General features: G+C 42.0%; 3 protein-coding genes across 5 annotated transcripts in view; 2 read left to right on the forward strand and 1 right to left on the reverse strand.

Annotated features, from left to right (window-relative positions):
- Window positions 1–239: 239 nt before the first annotated feature.
- On the forward strand, window positions 240–6,129 carry LOC124013543 (gamma-aminobutyric acid receptor-associated protein-like). The gene is made up of 4 exons (XM_046327860.1): window positions 240–480; window positions 4,722–4,800; window positions 4,900–5,018; window positions 5,319–6,129. Exons 1-4 carry the CDS (start codon window positions 391–393, stop codon window positions 5,397–5,399), a joined length of 369 nt encoding a protein of 122 aa, XP_046183816.1. The 5' UTR covers window positions 240–390; the 3' UTR covers window positions 5,400–6,129.
- Window positions 6,130–12,761: 6,632 nt separating this feature from the next.
- The window catches only part of LOC124014168 (eukaryotic translation initiation factor 5A-1), an 18,143-nt gene continuing 11,779 nt past the window's right edge, over window positions 12,762–19,125 (reverse strand). Inside the window, exon 6 of the mRNA XM_046328927.1 lies at window positions 12,762–14,002. The gene's annotated coding sequence lies outside the window, so the exon portion shown is untranslated. The remainder of the gene's footprint in view (window positions 14,003–19,125) is intronic.
- The window catches only part of LOC124014167 (G protein pathway suppressor 2-like), a 6,776-nt gene continuing 542 nt past the window's right edge, over window positions 12,892–19,125 (forward strand). The window contains exons 1-9 of one of the 3 annotated variants that reach the window (XM_046328922.1): window positions 12,892–13,087; window positions 13,370–13,487; window positions 13,719–13,828; window positions 13,928–14,040; window positions 14,268–14,347; window positions 14,587–14,666; window positions 16,484–16,688; window positions 16,834–16,991; window positions 18,783–18,878. In XM_046328922.1, the coding sequence (XP_046184878.1) occupies window positions 13,394–13,487; window positions 13,719–13,828; window positions 13,928–14,040; window positions 14,268–14,347; window positions 14,587–14,666; window positions 16,484–16,688; window positions 16,834–16,991; window positions 18,783–18,878 (936 nt within the window). In that variant the 5' untranslated portion in view covers window positions 12,892–13,087; window positions 13,370–13,393. Of the gene's footprint in view, window positions 13,088–13,369; window positions 13,488–13,609; window positions 13,829–13,927; window positions 14,041–14,267; window positions 14,348–14,586; window positions 14,667–16,483; window positions 16,689–16,833; window positions 16,992–18,782; window positions 18,879–19,125 lie in introns of all 3 variants that reach the window. The other 2 variants (XM_046328925.1, XM_046328924.1) reach the window with 2 other exon arrangements.

Here is a 19,125-nt window from a genome sequence, read left to right on the forward strand (position 1 = left end):
TATGACTAGGGAAACTGCCTCATCACAGCCGCTTGGACAAAATAAAGTAGTACTATTGAAAAAAAAAACGTTTTGGGCAACAACTATGAAACAAAACCACTGCTAATTTGTTAATCATTACATTTCGATGAATTGATGAATATGACTAAACAAAATCAACCTATCCACAAACAGTGTGGTTCTTTGCGGTCAACGTTCATATTTCCACAATCGATTTTAGCTGTGCGGCGTTACAGACCTCCCTTTCGCGTCGTATGTTATGGTATCCCTCCGCCGCAGTCCGAACAAAACAGTAGCCCAACTAGCTAGCGTTGTCGACGAATTACTATTTGAGAAATCCCAGTCGGATATCTCAGATATACTTACCGACAGCCTGTCATTCGTTTGACAATGAAGTTTCAATACAAAGAGGAGCACCCATTTGAGAAGAGACGGTCTGAGGGCGAGAAAATAAGGAAGAAGTATCCGGACAGGGTACCCGTAAGTAGATGCCTTCTTTGCTAGAAGCTAGCCTACTAGCTACAGTACCCTGGCTGGTTTACTTCTCAATATGGGTTACTTTGGAGAAAAAAGTGTTGATGTTAGTGAGCCCAATTACGACATAACTGACGTTCTATAATATCCTCATGTCATGTTTGGTTAGGTGAATGTTCACAACGACGCCAAAGAACAAGCTTTACTAACTAACGTTGGCTAGTTGGGCAACAACACATTGCTTCTAAAATGGGCCTAGCGAGCCACCCTACTTGACGGTCAAGTTGACGCAGTTTGGTTGAAAGACTTGAGGCATAGTTTCTACACTGAATGGGAATTTGTTTTACTAGCTATAGCAAGCTGTCAACTTAAGTTATTTCATTACACACAGCTAACAATAACAATTTAATTGTAGCTATGTTTGTTTGAAGGTCCATTGCAGGCGATTTTGTTGTTTTTTAACCCTAACAAATTTCTGGCTAACAATTGAGTACCTACTGTGATTGTTTTCAATTAAAATGGTCAAATAACTTCTAAGCAAAGAACAATTTTGCTAGGACTGTCTGGTAGGGGAAAGCGTATCTGTTATCAACAATAATAGTGACGTGTGGTTGCGACCTGCTATTAGGGGCGTTTCAGCATGTGGACATTTCTGCGTCTGCTTCACATTCCAACTCGGGCATCATCTGTACTACGACGGTGGATATGGCTTGTAAAACGCTTCGATCACACCGACAGTATTTTGAGAAAAAATAGTATGCAGCAGTATCTGGATATGTATGCAACAAAAATAAACATTCACCTTCTGCCACCATTTCTGTCAAGCCGTCAAAGCATACAGTTTGACGCAGACGTTCAATAAATTCCGCTGGAAGGCAAACGCAGCGTTTTATTGGAAATGTAATGTATTTCTGGTTTACCAAAATGCAATAACTGCCTCATTGTGCAAAATAGTATGCGCCATCATCTGGATATGTATGCAACCGAAGTTCAACATTCACGTTCTGTTACCATTTCTGTCAAGCCGTCAACTCATACAGTTTGAGGCGTACTTTCGATAAATGCAACTGCCTCCTCAACGCAATGCTGCAAGGCAAACGCAGAGTTTAATTGGAAATGAATGTAATTCTGGTGTACCACAATGCAATGACGCTGTCGGTGTAACACCTGCCGTCGTGAACAGATCTGTGGTAAAACCGTGTCAGACAGGCGGGGGGCAAACGACACTGTCTCCCGGTGTCCTATCGGTCATTAGCTAGCTACCTATCCTGCATGCTGTGTACTTGGGAGTCCTACCTAGCTAGCATCAAGTGTCTTGGCCTGCCAAACACCCGCCCTCGCTGTCGTTAACAGAACTGCGGGAAAATCGTTCCCGGCAGGCAAGGGCGAAGTACACTTGTCTACCACTGCTAGCTAGTCACAGGTGTTGTCGGCCAGCCTCTTCTGTGGGGTTCAGGGCATAACATTCATACCCGCCAAATTCGTCGGGTGATCAATTTGCAGGGCTCTACAGTGTAAGCATTATTCGCGAATAAAAAGTCAAAAGGCAAGTATGAGCACGTTAGTCTAGCACTGTTTTAAAAGTATTTATGGTTTGTTTCATAGCTGCTAATTGCTCAAATAAATACAAATCCTATGGCCCACCTTGCACAGCAACCCTCAGGGGAGCTGTGTAAGATGACTGAAGTGCTGATTCATTTTTGGAGACGCTGCGCACCGGCATAAAAGTTGGTCTAATTTACAAAGTGAGACCCTGTCGTTGTTTTTCTTGGCAATATACATTGTTTTGTTCACAAGTTCCGTTCTTCCATAGTTTGAGTCTGCTGTTTCAACTGATTTACGCATTTACTCCCATGTCAGATCACAGATGTGTGACAGGGCTCGAGTGGCCCCGTTACCACGGTAACCTCCCGCCCTTAAAGGGGAAGCTGAACATTTTGATTAAGACCCGGGTCATTTAAAAACATTTTTGCAGTATATCACATTACTTATTACTAATACATGTATTGTATTACAAACATTACAAAGCATGCTCATTTGTTTATTGGTGTAATTATGGCAGCAACAAAATATTGGCTAGTAAGAAATCTGAGTGGCTGGTAGATATTTTATCTACCTGTCACAGTGGCTGGTGGACCAAAAAGTAAAATTTAGACCCTGGTGGGGTTTATCGGCTGATGGTGTCCACTATTGACGCATTACCCTCACCTATTATACTAGTGTTCCCGCCTATGTACTGGAGTCCTAGCTTAAAAATGTATGAATAGGGGTTTCTGCAGATGAAGGAACGGCCTGAATTGCAGTCCTTTACACTGTTATTGATAGAGTTTGGAACTCTTTATTATTGATCAAACTAATTCACCGCCTGGTGATGTCACCAGGCAGGCCAGAACTCCATCCCACCAAAACATACAAATTTCAGGTGGTCTTTTCAAACAGCTCTTACACTAAAAGAACATTTATCATTATTTTCACAATTTCAGTATTATTCCAACCTCCTAGTGTGGAAATGTATATAAAACAGGGAAATCATGTTTTTCCACTGCACAGTGCCTTTAAAACAATAACTAGCTACCAAGCTTGGGACTGTTTTCAAAAAGCAAGACCTCATGACTTACAAATAGTCATTTACTTCCGAAGTAATACTTTGACAGGTTAATAGGTAGCTGTAAGAGTTACGGTGTGTGTTTTAAAGATGTTTTATTTAACTAGGCCAGTCGGTTAAGAACAAATGTGTATTTACAATGACGGCCGAGGAACAGTGGGTTTAACTGCCTTGTTCAGGGACAGAAGGACATATTTTTACCTTGTCAGCTTGCATTATTTAAACCAAATTGAACGTTATTTATTTTAGGCTAAATTGATTTTATTGATGTATTATATTAAGTTAAAATAAGTGTTCATTCAGTGTTATTGTCATTATTACAAATAAATTGTAAAAAAATTGCATTTTTCTTTAAAATCGGTATCGGCTTTTTTTGGTCCTCCAATAATCGGTATCAGCGTTGGAAACTAGAGGGCGACCGATTATGATTTTTCATGTGTTAATGCCATTCCATTAGCGCTGTTGCGGCCATTAATATGAGCCATCTTCCCCTCAGCAGCCTCCACTGATCTCTGGGCTATCCAAACCTGTGTTTAGAGAGTGACAGTCCTGTGCGTTTTCACTCCAACCCTAATCTAGCACACCTGATTATAATAATAACTGAATCTGGTTAGTTATAACTGTGGTTGGAGTGAAAACCAAGAGGTTGTAGCTCTCCAGGAACAGGGTTGGAAAACCCTGGTGTAAACAATCTGCAGAAAGACTCAGTGTAGGTTTAATGCACTGAATACAGGCCTTGTTATTTTTCCTGGAGATTTGGGTCTTCATTCAATCCGCATCGCTGAACTTCACATTTCAATCATGCTGTAAAAATGAAGGCAATGTTCTTGCTTTAGCGGAGACTGCATTCCCGGTAAACACTGCATGTGTCGTCTCAATCTGAAATTACTTTTACATTTCTATCGGTGACTCTAACGCTTCAGTTTTGCAGATTGAATAGATCCCGTGGTTGTATTTCAGGCCCCCCCAACCAAATAATCCTCTGTTGTGGGTATTTGCTACGCGTGCTGTGTGGAAAACCAACTTGTCCGCTAAACATCAGCAAAATAGACATCTGCACTGTGTGTGACGCAACCACAGGTTAAGATGGCATAACTGGCCTTTTTGACCACTTCTTTTTGTTCATCGAGCTTGACCAGAGGAAGAAGCGACGCGAGCGGTTTCCCTCTGCCCATAATCTGTCCAATGTGTTCCTATTGGCTTATTTTGGACCTCAGCTTGTCGCTTGCCTTACTGCCTTTGGTACAACAACTCCTGTTGTTAGTGCGGCAAAATGCATATCTCGTCATTATATGCAGATCTCTGGCTTGACACAGCAGTAGAATCCTAATGCAGAATCATTTAATAATCCCATGTCAGTGTGCCATAATGGTTTCTGAAAATCACCTCGCACGATGGAGTTTCAGTGGGTCTGAGACTTATTTGATCAGATCCCCTTTCCTCGAAATGTGAAGAAAACCAGCTTGAATAGTGCAATCCTATGTGACCAAGTTCATTTACCAGTAAGTGGAAATGTATGTAAGAGATATGAATGCAACAAAGTCTAGGTAATTATTATTATTTTTGAACTTTACATTTTTGGACACAGCCACACAATATTAAGGCCTTTCTAAAAATAAAAAAAATTGCCTTCTAATTGTAGGTAATTGTGGAAAAAGCCCCCAAAGCAAGGATAGGAGATCTGGACAAGAAGAAATACCTTGTGCCCTCTGACCTCACAGGTAGGTAACCAGTTATTATGGTTATGTGCCATCCATGTACTACCTCTATACCACTCTCTTCAGAACTTTAATAGTTAAATTAATTTCTCTCTACTACAGTGGGCCAGTTCTACTTCCTCATCCGAAAACGAATCCACCTGCGGGCCGAGGACGCCCTGTTCTTCTTTGTAAACAACGTCATTCCTCCCACCTCAGCCACCATGGGCCTTCTATACCAGGTATGATTCCTCCCCGCTCCCTTCAAATTTCGGCTGCTTTTCCTCCGCACACTGACTCAGTACCTGTACCCCCTGTATATAGCCTCGTTATTATTTTGTGTTACTTTAGTTTATTTAGTAAATATTTTCTAAACTCTTCTTGAACTGCACTGTTGGTTAAGTAAGCACTTCACGTTAAGGTCTACACTTGTTGTATTTGGTGCATGTGACAACGTTTGGATTGGGGATGCTTTTCAGGGGAGCCTCCCCCCTCTGTTTTGTCAACTCATACCAACACCTCTTTATTGCTCTCTCTTTCAGGAGCACCATGAAGAGGACTTTTTCCTCTACATTGCCTACAGTGATGAGAGTGTCTATGGAGACAGCCAAACGGAAGTCTAAACCCCTCCCCCCGTCACCCAAGTCTTCTCCCCAAACCTCCCTTATATCCATTGAAATGCTATATCCAGCTCAGCAGCCTAGTTCCCCGAGCAAAGACGTCAGATGCACTTTCCCTCCCCCTCATCCATCCATTTTTACCTCTTTAATACTCTTCGCACAGTCTGAATTTTATTTGCCTCCGGGTCTCTGAGATGGGGACTTCGGTTGAATGGTCCCGTGGCCAGTTTTCATAGTGCTTTAATCATGCTGAAACGGATAGAGGAGAGATGCCATTTTGAAACGAGTGTTAGAATTAGACCATATTACCAGTCATTATAAAGATACGTGGAAAATAAAAATGTAAACTTTGGATGTAGCGTGATAGGTTAAATTCTGCTCCATTTGGCAATGATAAAATGTCATGTTTACTAATGTATTAGCGCTGGTAAGATACTCTGACGACATAGTGTATTTGACGTCTGACTGAGTAGTATTCCGACTAAACCATCTTCCGCCTGTCTCCGCTTTCAGTGGTTAAAAAAAATATTATTTGGATTGATTACTATTATGATTCTTTATTATTGTACTTGTAATTTTTAGATGGCTTAATTTCTGAAAAGTATTGTGAAGCTCAGTGCAATTTTACTTTTAAAAGTTTTGTTCTACTTTAAAAAAGTTAGAACTCGGTATAGCTGTTACTGGCACTCTCCACTCGTGATAAAATGTGCTGAAAAGCCAACTTTGTTTCCTGTCTTTTCGTTACTGTCTTTTTTTTTGCCTGACTTGTCCTCCATATCTCTACTGTATGTGAACATATGGAAAGTTTCCGCAACCATAATCTTGAAAGTGGAGAACACACATTTCTCTTTATTTAGGCTATTCTCCTGTTTACACCTGAGCTTTCAAAATGGAATCCGTTTGATCACTACACCACAGACTGCACTCACTGTGGAGACATCCAATCCCATCATCACATAGTGTAGGGAAGACGAGACAGAAAGTAGTATTAATCTTGCTATTGAGTAGTGCTGAGGTAGTTTCCTCACCTTCACTGTCAGATGGGTTTAGTTTGGTATCAGTTTAGGTTGAAGATGGAAAAAGGTTAAGACAAAATAATTCTAATACCCCATAATGCTTTGCAACAATGGGACCAGCTATGCTAGTTAGCAGCAGCCAATGAACTTGTTTATTTTGTAATGCTGCCGCATTGAATTATTACGTTGTTCAAACCTGCATATTTTCGATATACATTATACAGTACTAGTCAAAAGTTTGGACGCCTACTCATTCAAGGGTTTTTCTTTATTCTTACTATTTTCTACATTGTAGAATAATAGTGAAGACAAACTATGAAATAACACATATGGAATCATATAACCAAACAAGTGTTAAACAAACCAACATATATTTTAGATTCAAAGTTGCCTTGCTGACCGCTTTGCATACTCTTGACATTCTCTCAACCAGCTTCACTTGCAATGCTTTTCCAACAGTCTTGAAGGAGTTCCCACATGCTGAGCACTTGTTGGCTGCTTTTCCTTCACTTGTCCAACTCATCCCAACCATCTCAATTGGGTTGAGGTCAGGTCATCTGAAGAAGCACTTCATCCTTCTCATTCTTGGTCAAATAAGCCCTCACACAGCCTGGAGGTGTGTTGGGTCATTGTCCTGTTGGAAAACAAATGACAGTCCCACTAAGCGCAAACCAGATGGGATGGCGTATCGCTGCAGAAGGCTGTGGTAGCCATGCTGGTTAAGTGTTGCTTGAGTTCCAAATAAATCACCAACAGTGTCACCAGCAAAGCACCCCCAATTCATTATACCACCTCCCCAATGCTTGAAGGTGGGAACCACACATGCAGAGAACATTTGTTTACCTATTCTGTGTTTCACAAAGACAGCAGTAGGAACCAAAATTCTCAAATTTGGACTCATCAGACCAAAGGACAGATTTCCACCAGTCTAATGTCCATTGCTTGTGTTTCTTGGCCCATGCAAGTCTTCTTATTGGTGTCCTTTAGTAGTGGTTTCTTTGCATCAATTTGACCACATGAAGGCCTGATTCACGCAGTCTCTGAACAGTTTGATGAGATGTGTCTGTTACTTGAACACTGAAGTATTTATTTGGGCTACAAGTTCTGTGTCTGGTAACTCTAATGAACTTAGCCTCTGCAGCAGAGGAAGCTCTGGGTCTTCCTTTCCTGTGGCAGTCCTCATGAGAGAGTTTCATCATAGAGTTTGGTTTTTGCGACTGCACCTGAAACGTTAATTTTCCGGATTGACTGACTTTCATGTCTTAGTCCATAACTGTCATTTCTCTTTGCTTTTCGAGCTGTTCTTGCCATAATATGGACTTGGTCTTTTACCAAATAGGGTTATCTTCAGTATACCGCCCCTACCTTGTCACAACACAACTGATTGGCTCAAATGGAATAAGGAAAGAAATTCCATAAATGAACTGTTAAGACACCTGTTAATTGAAATGCATTCCAGGTGACTACCACATGAAGCTTGTTGAGAGAATGCCAGCGTGTGCAAAGCTGTCATCAAGGCTGTCATCAAGGTGGTTACTTTGAAGAATCTCAAATATAAAATATGTGATTTAACACTTGGTTTCTACATGTTTTAATTTAACCTTTTATTTAATTAGGCAAGTTAGTTAAGAACACATTCTTATTTTCAATGACGGCCTACTGGGGAACAGTGGATTAACTGCCTTGTTCAGGGGCAGAATGACAGATTTTTACCTCGTCAGCTCTGGGATTTGATCCGGCAACCTTTCGGTTACTGGCCCAACACTATAACCAATAGGCTACCTGCCACCCCTACATGATTCCATATGTGTTATTTCATTGTAGTTTTGATGTCTTAACTTATTTTTCTACAATGTCAAATAAACTCAGCAACAAAAGAGATGTCCCTTTTTCAGGACCCTGTCTTTCAAAGATAATTCGTAAAAATCCAAATAACTTCACTGATATTCATTGTAAAGGGTTTAAACACTGTTTTCCATGCTTGTTCAACAAACTATAAACAATTAATAAACATGCACCTGTGGAACGGTCATTAAGACGCTAACAGCTTACAGACAGACGGTAGGTAATTAAGGTCACAGTTATGAAAACTTAGGACACTAAAGAGGCCTTTCTACTGACTCTGGAAAACACCAAAATAAAGATGTCCAGAGTCCCTGCTTGTCTGCATGAATGTGCATTAGGCATGAGGACTACAGATGTTGCCAGGGCAATACATTGCAATGTCCGTACTGTGAGACACCTAAGACAGCTACAGGGAGACAGGATGGACAGCTGATCGTCCTCGCAGTGGCAGACCACGTGTAACAACACCTGCACAGGATCGGTACTTCTGAACATCACACCTGCGGGACAGGTACAGGATGGCAACAACTGCCAGAGTTACACCAGGAACGCTCAATCCCTCCTTCAGTGCTCAGACTGTCCGCAATAGGCTGAGAGAGGCTGTACAGAGGACTCGTAGTAGGCCTGTTGTAAGGCAGGTCCTCACCAGACATCACCGGCAACAACGCTGCACAAACCGTCACTGGACCAGACACGACTAGCAAAAAGTGCTCTTCTCTGACGAGTCATGTTTTAGTCTCACCAGGGATGATGGTCGGATTTGCGTTGATCGTCGAAGGAATGAGTGTTACACCGAGGCCTGTACTCTGGAACAGGATCGATTTGGAGGTGGAGGGTCCGTCATGGTCTGGGGCAATGTGTCACAGCATCATCGGACTGAGCTTGTCATTGCAGACAATCTCAACGCTGTGCCTTACAGAGAAGTCATCCTTCTCCCTCATGTGGTACGCTTCCTGACATGACCTTCCAGCATGACAATGCCACCAGCCATACTGCTCATTCTGTGTGTGATTTCCTACAAGACAGAAATGTCAGTGTTCTGCCATGGCCAGCGAAGAGCCCGGACCTCAATCCCATTGAGCACGCCGGGGACCTGTTTGATCGGAGAGTGAGGGCTGGGGCCATTCCCCCCAGAAATGTCCGGGAACTTGCAGGTGCCTTGGTGGAAGAGTGGGGTAACATCTCACAGCAAGAACTGGCAAATCTGGTGCAGTACATGAGGAAGAGATGCACCGCAGTACTTAATGCAGCTGGTGGCCACACCAGATACTGGCTGTTACTTTTTTGACTCCCCTTTGTTCAGGGACACATTATTCCATATCTGTTAGTCACATGTCTGTGGAACTTGTTCAGTTGTTGAATCTTCTGTTCATACAAATATTTGCACGTTAAGTTTGCTGAAAATAAAGTCAGTTGACAGTGAGAGGACTTTCTTCTTTTGCTGAGTTTAGTAAAAATAAAGAAAAACTCTTGAATGAGTTGGTGTGTTCAAAATTTGGCTGGTACTGTATATACAAAAGTATTTGGACATCCCATCAAATTAGTGGATTTGGCTATTTCAGCCACACCTGTTGCTGACAGGTGTATAAAATCAAGCACACCGGCCATGCAATCTCCATAGGGAAACATTGGCAGTAGAATGGTCCATACTGAAGAGCTCAATGACTTTCATTGCGGCACTGTCATAGGACGCCACCTTTCTGTAGCACATAACAATCGTCTGTTCTCGGTTGCAACACTCATTTCCGTGTTCCAAACTGCTTCTGGAAGCAATGTCAGCACAATACCTGTTTGTCAGGATTTTTGTGGAATTGGGTTTCCATGGCCAAGCAGCCGCGCACAAGCCTAAGTTTACCATGCGCAATTCCAAGTGTCGGCTGGAGCGGTGTAAAGCTCGACACCATTGGTGCTCCCGAGTGGCGCAGAGGTCTAAGGCATGGCATCTCAGTGCTAGAGACGTCAATACAGACGCCCTGGTTCGAATCCAGGCTGTATCACACCCGGCTGTGATTGGGAGTCCCATAGGGCGGCGCACAATTGGCCCAGCGTCGTCTGGGTTTAGCCGGTGTAGGAAGTAATTGTAAAAAATAATTTGATCTTAACTGACTTGCCTAGTTAAATAAAGGTTATATAGAAAAATATATATATATTAAGTTGGACTCTAGAGCAGTGGAAACGCGTTCTCTGGAGTGATAAATCACGCATCACCATCTGCCAGTCCGACAGACAAATCTGGGTTTGGTGAATGCTAAGAAAACGCTATCTGTCCCAATGATTAATGCCAACTGTAAGGGAATAATGGTCTGGGGCTGTTTTTCATGGTTCGTACTAGGCCCCTTAGTTCCAGTAAAGATAAATCTTAATGCTACAGCATACAATGACCTTCTAGACGATTCTGTGCTTCCAACTTTGTGGCAACAGTTTGGGGAAGGTCCTTTGCTGTTTCAGCATGACATTGCACCTGTGCACAAAGCGAGGTCCATACAGAAATGGTTTGTCTAGGTCAGTGTGGAAGAACTTGCCTGTGAGGAATGAACACTGGAGAGCCCCTTGAAGGAATGGAAATGACTACTATGAACAACCTGTATATACATTATTAATATAAATTACTTTAAAGGGTTATTCACCATTAGAGTCTAAATCATCTATACCAGGGATCATCAACTTGATTCAGCCGTGGGATAATGCTTTTTCTTGAGTGGATGGTAAGGAAGCCAGAACATAATTATAAATAATTTGTTGACTGCAAATTTACCCAAACAGATATATTTAACTTAAACATAATTTCAAACCTTGCGTACCATCACATACAGTGGGGCAAAAAAGTATTTAGTCAGCCACCAATTGTGCAAGTTCTCCCACTTAAAAAGATTAGAGAGGCCTGTAATTTTCTTCATAGTTACACTTCAACTATGACAGACAAAATGAGGGGGAAAAAATCCAGAAAATCACATTGTAGGATTTTTTATGAATTTATTTGCAAATTATGGTGGAAAATAAGTATTTGGTCACCTACAAACAAACAAGATTTCTGGCTCTCACAGACCTGTAACTTCTTCTTTAAGAGGCTCCTCTGTCCTCCACTCGTTACCTGTATTAATGGTACCTGTTTGAACTTGTTATCAGTATAAAAGACACCTGTCCACAACCTCAAACAGTCACACTCCAAACTCCACTATGGCCAAGACCAAAGAGCTGTCAAAGGACACCAGAAACAAAATTGTAGACTTGCACCAGGCTGGGAAGACTGAATCTGCAATAGGTAAGCAGCTTGGTTTGAAGAAATTAACTGTGGGAGCAATTATTAGGAAATGGAAAACATACAAGACCACTGATAATCTCCCTCGATCTGGGGCCCCACGCAAGATCTCACCCCGTGGGGTCAAAATGATCACAAGAACGGTGAGCAAAAATCCCAGAACCACACGGGGGGACCTAGTGAATGACCTGCAGAGAGCTGGGACCAAAGTAACCGCCAGGGACTCAAATCCTGCAGTGCCATATGTGTCCCCATGCTTAAGCCAGTACATGTCCAGGCCCGTCTGAAGTTTGCTAGAAAGCATTTGGATGATCCAGAAGAAGATTGGGAGAATGTCATATGGTCAGATGAAACCAAAATATAACTTTTTGATAAAAACTCAACTGGTCGTGTTTGGAGGACAAAGAATGCTGAGTTGCATCCAAAGAACACCATACCTACTGTGAAGCATGGGGGTGGAAACATCATGCTTTGGGGCTGTTTTTCTGCAAAGGGACCAGGACGACTGGTCCGTATAAAGGAAGGAATGAATGGGGCCATGTATTGTGAGATTTGAGTGAAAACCTCCTTCCATCAGCAAGGGCATTGAAGATGAAACGTGGCTGGGTCTTTCAGCATGACAATGATCCCAAACACAAGACAGGACAGCTTAGCAAGACAGGAAACTGGTTCAATTAAGTAATCAAATCAAATGTTATTTGTCACATACACATGGTTAGCAGATGTTAATGCGAGTGTAGCGAAATGCTTGTGCTTCTAGTTCCGACAATGCAGTAATAACCAACACGTAATCTAACCTAACAATTCCAAAACTACTACCTTATATACACAAGTGTAAAGGGATAAAGAAGATGTACATAAAGATATGAATGAGTGATGGTACAGAACGGCATAGGCAAGATGCAGTAGATGATATCGAGTACAGATACATATGAGGTGAGTAATGTAGGGTATGTAAACAAAGTGGAATAGTTTAAAGTGGCTAGTGATACATGTATTACATAAAGATGCAGTAGATGATATAGAGTACAGTATATACATATACATATGAGATGAGTAATGTAGGGTATGTAAACATTATATTAAGTAGCCTTATTTAAAGTGGCTAGTGATATATTTTTACATCAATTTCCATCCATTTCCATTATTAAAGTGGCTGGAGTTGAGTCAGTGTGTTGGCAGCAGCCACTCAATGTAAGTATACTGTATTTTACTTTTGATACTTACTTTGACTTTTACTCAAGTAGTATTTTACTGGCTGACTTTCACTTTTACTTGAGTCATTTTCTGTTAAGGTATCTTTACTTTTACTCTCAAGGTCCCCTGGGAAGTACTGAATAGAAACCCCAACTCCCAGGGTTTCACTGACGTCAAAACAGGAAGCGTCCTTTCACACCGGAAGTGTATCAGTTCGGGGAAAAAAACTAATTTATGAACACGAAATTCATAATATAGAAACAAAGTTAGTTTTTCATAGCATAACAAATGTTCCGCTTTATAATCCACACCAAAACACACACACCAAGCGGAGACAAAAGTTTTCATCTTGGAATACTCGCAAAGCAACGAAAGTAAGTTCTCTGTTTACAACTTCGCGCCTGCTGGCCCTTCATCGATCTAACATTAACAATGTAACGTTAGTTAGCTGCTAGCATAGCCAGATCAGATGCAATGCAACGTTAGCTAGGTGGGGGTGAATGCATGCAATTTATTATTTCTATAAAAAAACAAAGTAAATATAAAAAATTAAAAAACAAGTGTCAGTTTCTAGCAAATAATTGTCACCTTTTGCTGTTGTTGCCTGTAACTATATTTACTTCCCATATTTTCTCAATTGATTCTGCTGCATTCAGCTGGCCCCTCCACTTCCTGTCACCATGCCTGCTCTGCAGGACAGACCGAAGCTGTCCAACGCCATGGCCAGAGCCCTCCACAAGCACATTATGAGAGAAAGAGATCGCAAAAGACAGGGTGAGATATCACAAGGCTGGCTTGGCTTGACTACTGCATTTCTTCCCAAACATAACCAAAAAGCCAGATTTTTCCCACAATTATGTCATTGTAATTGGTGTCTCTTTTCTTCCAAATCTTAGAGGAGGAAGAGGTGGACAAGATGATGGAGCAGAAGATGAAAGAGGAAGAAGAGAGAACAAAATCCACAATTAAGTTGTTGTAATTGGTCTCTTTTCTTCCTAATCTTAGAGGAGGAAGAGGTGGACAAGATGATGGAGCAGAAGATGAAGGAGGAGGAAGAGCGAAAGAGAACAAAAGAGATAGAGGAGAGGATGTCACTGGAGGAGACGAAAGAACAGGTCAGAGAACGTCATAACAAACAGATGGGAGATAACTAACTTCAGAGGATGGGCTATCTCACCTTAACCCTCTCTTACATTCCCTTTTCCTCCTCACAGGTGATGAAGATGGGGGAGAAGCTGCAGGGACTGCAGGAGGAGAAGCATCAGCTCTTCCTCCAGCTGAAGAAGGTCCTGCACGAGGAGGAGAAGAGGCGCAGGAAGGAGCACAGGTGAGAGGAAGGGAGCCTCTGACTCCTCAGGTGCATCTCAATAGTCAAGCTTCCTTAATGTTAGTGAACCTTGATGAAATAAGGTCAATAGGCCACATTAGATTATTGAAATGCAACCCTCCCAGTTTGGAGTAGGACAGAGATTTTAATAAGGCCATATATAAAGGATTTGCTGATTGTTAGAAATCTCCTGTCAGATATCTCATCTGTTTTTACCTCTCCTGCAGTGACATCACAACACTGACATCAGCCAGCTACCAGTCCAGTCTAACTATGCACACAGGACAGCATCTCCTCAACATCCAAGGTAAGCTATACACCTGTTCATGACTGTCATCTCCGAAGCAATTACATTAAATGAACATCAAAATAACGTGGTCATTTTCCAGACGCATTTATCACAAGCTGTTTACTTTGAACACATGAATTCAATATATGTGGCACTGGCCCACAATTAGTCTATCCACAAATGACTTCTGAGGTTCCCGCCGGTCACTACACCATACTCCCTCATCACTTTTTTGTTCTCTCTAACACCTCTATCAGGCAGTCCAGTCAGTCACAACAGGCCCGGGGCTCTCATGTCGGAGCGCAGTAAGCAGTTGTTTCCAACACCTGTCATCCCGGTGAGTCCAACTGGGTGGCCTTCTGTATGTGTAATGTCTCATCTAACCACTAGATGTCGATAGTGTAATGGCCATCTTTTTATCAAGCAAACTTTTCAATTCGAGTTGAAGTCGGAAGTTTATATACACTTAGGTTGGAGTCATTAAAACTCGTTTTTCAACCACTCCACAAATGTCTTGTTAACAAACTATAGTCGGTTAGGACATCTACTTTGTGCATGACAAAAGTCATTTTTCCAACAATTGTTTACAGACATATTATTTCACTTATCACAATTCCAGTGGGTCAGATGTTGACACACTAAGTTGACTGTTGACAGCTTGGAAAATTCCAGAAAATTATGTCATGGCTTTAGAAGCTTCTGATAGGCTAATTGACATTTGTGTCAATTGGAGGTGTACCTGAGGATGTATTTCAAGGCCTACCTTCAAACTCTGGCCTCCTTGCATGACATCATGGGAAAATCAAAAGAAATCAGCCAAGACCTCAGAAAAACAATTGTAGACCTCCACAAGTCTGGTTCATCCAAACAGTAGTACGCAAGTATAGACGCCATGGGACCACGCAGCCGTCATATCGCTCAAGATGGAGACGTGTTGTGTCTCCTAGAGATGAACGTACTTTGGTGCGAAAAGTGTAAATCAATCCCAGAACAACAGCAAAGGACCTTGTGAAGATGCTGGAGGAAACAAGTACAAAAGTATCTATATCCACAGTAAAACGGGTCCTATATCGACATAACCTGAAAAGCCACTCAGCAAGGTAGAAGCCACTGCTCCACAACCGCCATAATAATGCCAGACTACAGTTTGCAACTGCACATGGGGACAAAGATTGTACTTTTTGGAGAAATGTCCTCTGGTCTGATAAAACAAAAATAGAACTGTTTGGCCATAATGACCATTGTTATGTTTGGAGGAAAAGGGGAGGCTTGCAAGCCGAAGAACACCGTCCCAACCGTGAAGCACGGGGGTGGCAGCATCATGTTGTGGGGGTGCTTTGCTGCAGGAGGGACTGGTGCACTACACAAAATAGATGGAAAATTATGTGGATATATTGAAGCAACATCTCAAGACATCCGTCAGGAAGTTAAAGCTTGGTCACAAATGTGTCTTCCAAATGGACAGTGACCCCAAGCATGCTTCCAAAGTTGTGCCAAAATGGCTTAAGGACAACAAAGTCAAGGTATTGGAGTGGCCACCACAAAGCCCTGACTTCAAGCCTACAGAAAATGTGTGGGCAGAACTGAAAAAGCGTGTGCGAGCAAGGAGGCCTTACAAACCTGACTCAGTTAAACCAGCCCTGTCAGGAGGAATAGGCAAAAATTCACCCAACTTATTGTGGGAAGCTTGTGGAAGGCTACCCAAAATGTTTGACCCAAGTTAAACCATTTAAAGGCAATGCTACCAAATACTAATTGAGTGTATGTAAACTTCTGACCCACCTGAATGTGATGAAATAAATAAAAGCTGAAATAAATAATTCCCTCTACTATTATTCTGACATTTAACATTCTTAAAATAAAGTGGTGATCCTAACTGACCTAAGACAGGGAATTTTTACTAGGATTAAATGTCAGAAATTGTGAAAAACTGAGTTTAAATGTATTTGGCTAAGATGTATGTAAACTTCCGACTTCAATTGTATATCTTGGCATCAATAGTGTCAATAAAGTGAGTTCCAGGCATCAGCATTCGGCCCAAGCTGGAATCAAATCCTTAACTCTATAGTTTAAAAAAACATCCACTGAAACATAGTAACTGTCGGTGATGTCAACAACACACACATAACCCATGCTCTGTGTGACCTCTTATAGAGTGACCGTTTCACTCTCCTCGCCCCACAGGGCCGCCACTACCAGAGCCAGCCTGGATTCAGTGCTGGCCTGGCAGAGCACGGCCAGTTCGGTGGCAGTCAGTCAGTCCACGAGAGCTACAGCGTGGCCCAGACACAGCACCCCTCCAGCTACGCCCCCAGCCCCTCTGTACCCGTCAGCTTCGCCAATAGTTCCCAGATCAGAGGTAGCATGTGTGTGCAAGCTGAATATTAATGCCTCCGACAGGAAATTCCATTGTGGACTATGTAATAATAAAAATTGCTAATCATGACAGCATCCTGCAGTATTAGTTTCCAAAGTCTGACTCTTGCTGTCTGTCTCCTGTCCAGGTGTGTCTGCGTTCCAGGCCATGCAGTACCTTCCTCAACAGCCTGGCTACGCTGTTCACAGTCACTTCACCTCCCAGCAAGGATTCATCCCTGGTGCTGGAATACCCCTTCAGAAGCAGTTGGAACATGCCAACCAACAGTCTGGCTTCACTGACGGGGTAAGACCACTGGTCAGACAGATTGGGAGGAAGATGCTCTTTCAATACATGCACATTATAAGGTTTTCTATTCAACCACTAAACCTAGTTGTGAATCTGTTGTAATATAAGTTCATATTGTACAAATTCAAACCTGAGTTGTCCTTGATACTCCTTTATATAGTTGAATTCGGAACTTTACATACACTTAGGTTGGAGTCATTTAAACTCGTTTTTCAACCACTTCACAAATTTCTTGTTAACAAACTATAGTTTTGGCAAGTCAGTTGTGTCATGCACAAAGTAGATGTCCTAAGTCATTTTTCCAACAATTGTTTACAGATTATTTCACTTATAATTCACTGTATCACAATTCCAGTGGGTCAGAAGTTTACATACACTAAGTTGACTGTGCCTTTTAAACGGCTTGGAAAATTCCAGAAAATGATGTCATGACTTTAGAAGCTTCTGTTAGGCTAATTGACCTCATTTTAGTCAATTGGAGGTATACCTGTGCATGTATTTCAAGGCCTACCTTCAAACTCAGTGCCTCTTTGCTTGACATTATGGGAAAATCAAAAGAAATCAGCCAAGACCTCAGAAAAACAATTGTAGACCTCCACAAGTCTGGTTCATCCTTGGGAGCAATTTCCAAACACCTGAAGGTACCACGTTCATCTGTACAAACAATAGTACGCCAGTATAAACACCATGGGACCACACAGCTGTCATACCGCTCAGGAAGGAGATGCGTTCTGTCTCCTAGAGATGAAAGTACTTTGGTGCGAAAAGTGCAAATCAATCCCAGAACAACAGCAAAGGACCTTGTGAATATGCTGGAGGAAACGGGTACAAAAATATATATAACCACAGTAAAACGAGTCCTATATCGACATAACCTGAAAAGCCGCTCAGCAAGGAAGAAGCTACTACTCCAAAACCGCCATTAAAAAGCCAGTCTACGGTTTGCAACTGCACATGGGGACAAAGATTGTACTTTTTGGAGAAATATTAAATAAAAATAGAACTGTTTGGCCATAATGACCATCGTTATGTTTGGTGGAAAAGGGGGAGGCTTGCAAGCCAAAGAACACCATCCCAACTGTGAAACACAGGGGTGGCAGCATCATGTTGTGGGGGTGCTTTGCTGCAGGAGGGATTGGTGCACTTCACAAAATAGATCATCATGAGGGAGGAAATTTACATGGATATATTGAAGCAACATCAAGGCATCAGGAAGTTATAACTTGGTCGCAAATGGGTCTTCCAAATGGACAATGACCCCAAGCATACTTCCAAAGTTATGGCAAAATGGCTTAAGGACAACGAAGTCAAGGTTTTGGAATGGCCATCACAAAGCCCTGACCTCAATCCTATAGAAAATGTGTGGGCAGAACTGAAAAATTGTGTGCGAGCAAGGAGGCCTACGAACCTGACTCAGTTACACCAGCTCCGTCAGGAGGAATGGGCCAAAATTAACCCAACTTATTGTGGGAAGCTTGTGGAAGGCTACCCAAAACGTTTGACCCAAGTTAAACAATGTAAAGGCAATGCTACCAAATACTAATTGAGTGTATGTAAACTTCTGACCCACTGGGAATGTGATGAAAGAAATAAAAGCTGAAATAAATTATTCTCAACTATTATTCTGACATTTCACATTCTTAAAATAAAGTGGTGATCCTAACTGACCTAAGACAGGGAATTTTTACTAGGACAAAAACTGATTATTTGGCTAAGGTGTATGTAAACTTCCTACTTCAACTGTACCTCTTGTCCTTTCCTTGTTTCCCTAAACTCCTGTTGTTCCAGGGTGCTATGAGACCCATGCACCCCCAATCCCTCCATGCATCTGTTGCTGGCCTGCTGCCCACCCCTCCCATGGCTGTCCAGATCCCCACTCCAAAGGTAACTCTTAGCCACCCCTCCCCACCTCTCACTGTTACCGCCCACTGTTGACCCACCACCCAATCAGAAATATGGGTGCATCTGAAAGTGGTTATTTCAATTTTAAAAAGTGGATTGCTTTGCTTATTGTTGCAGTATAGATTGAAAAGTGTGTGTATTTTTGTTTTGTCCAAGCTCTCATAGTTAAAGCCATAGTCAAACCAGTGTGAATCTTGAATATGAATTCATCTTAATAGTGAACGCACAC

Source organism: Oncorhynchus gorbuscha, linkage group LG25, assembly GCF_021184085.1.
Source record: "Oncorhynchus gorbuscha isolate QuinsamMale2020 ecotype Even-year linkage group LG25, OgorEven_v1.0, whole genome shotgun sequence".
NCBI classification, from domain to species: Eukaryota; Metazoa; Chordata; class Actinopteri; order Salmoniformes; family Salmonidae; genus Oncorhynchus; species Oncorhynchus gorbuscha.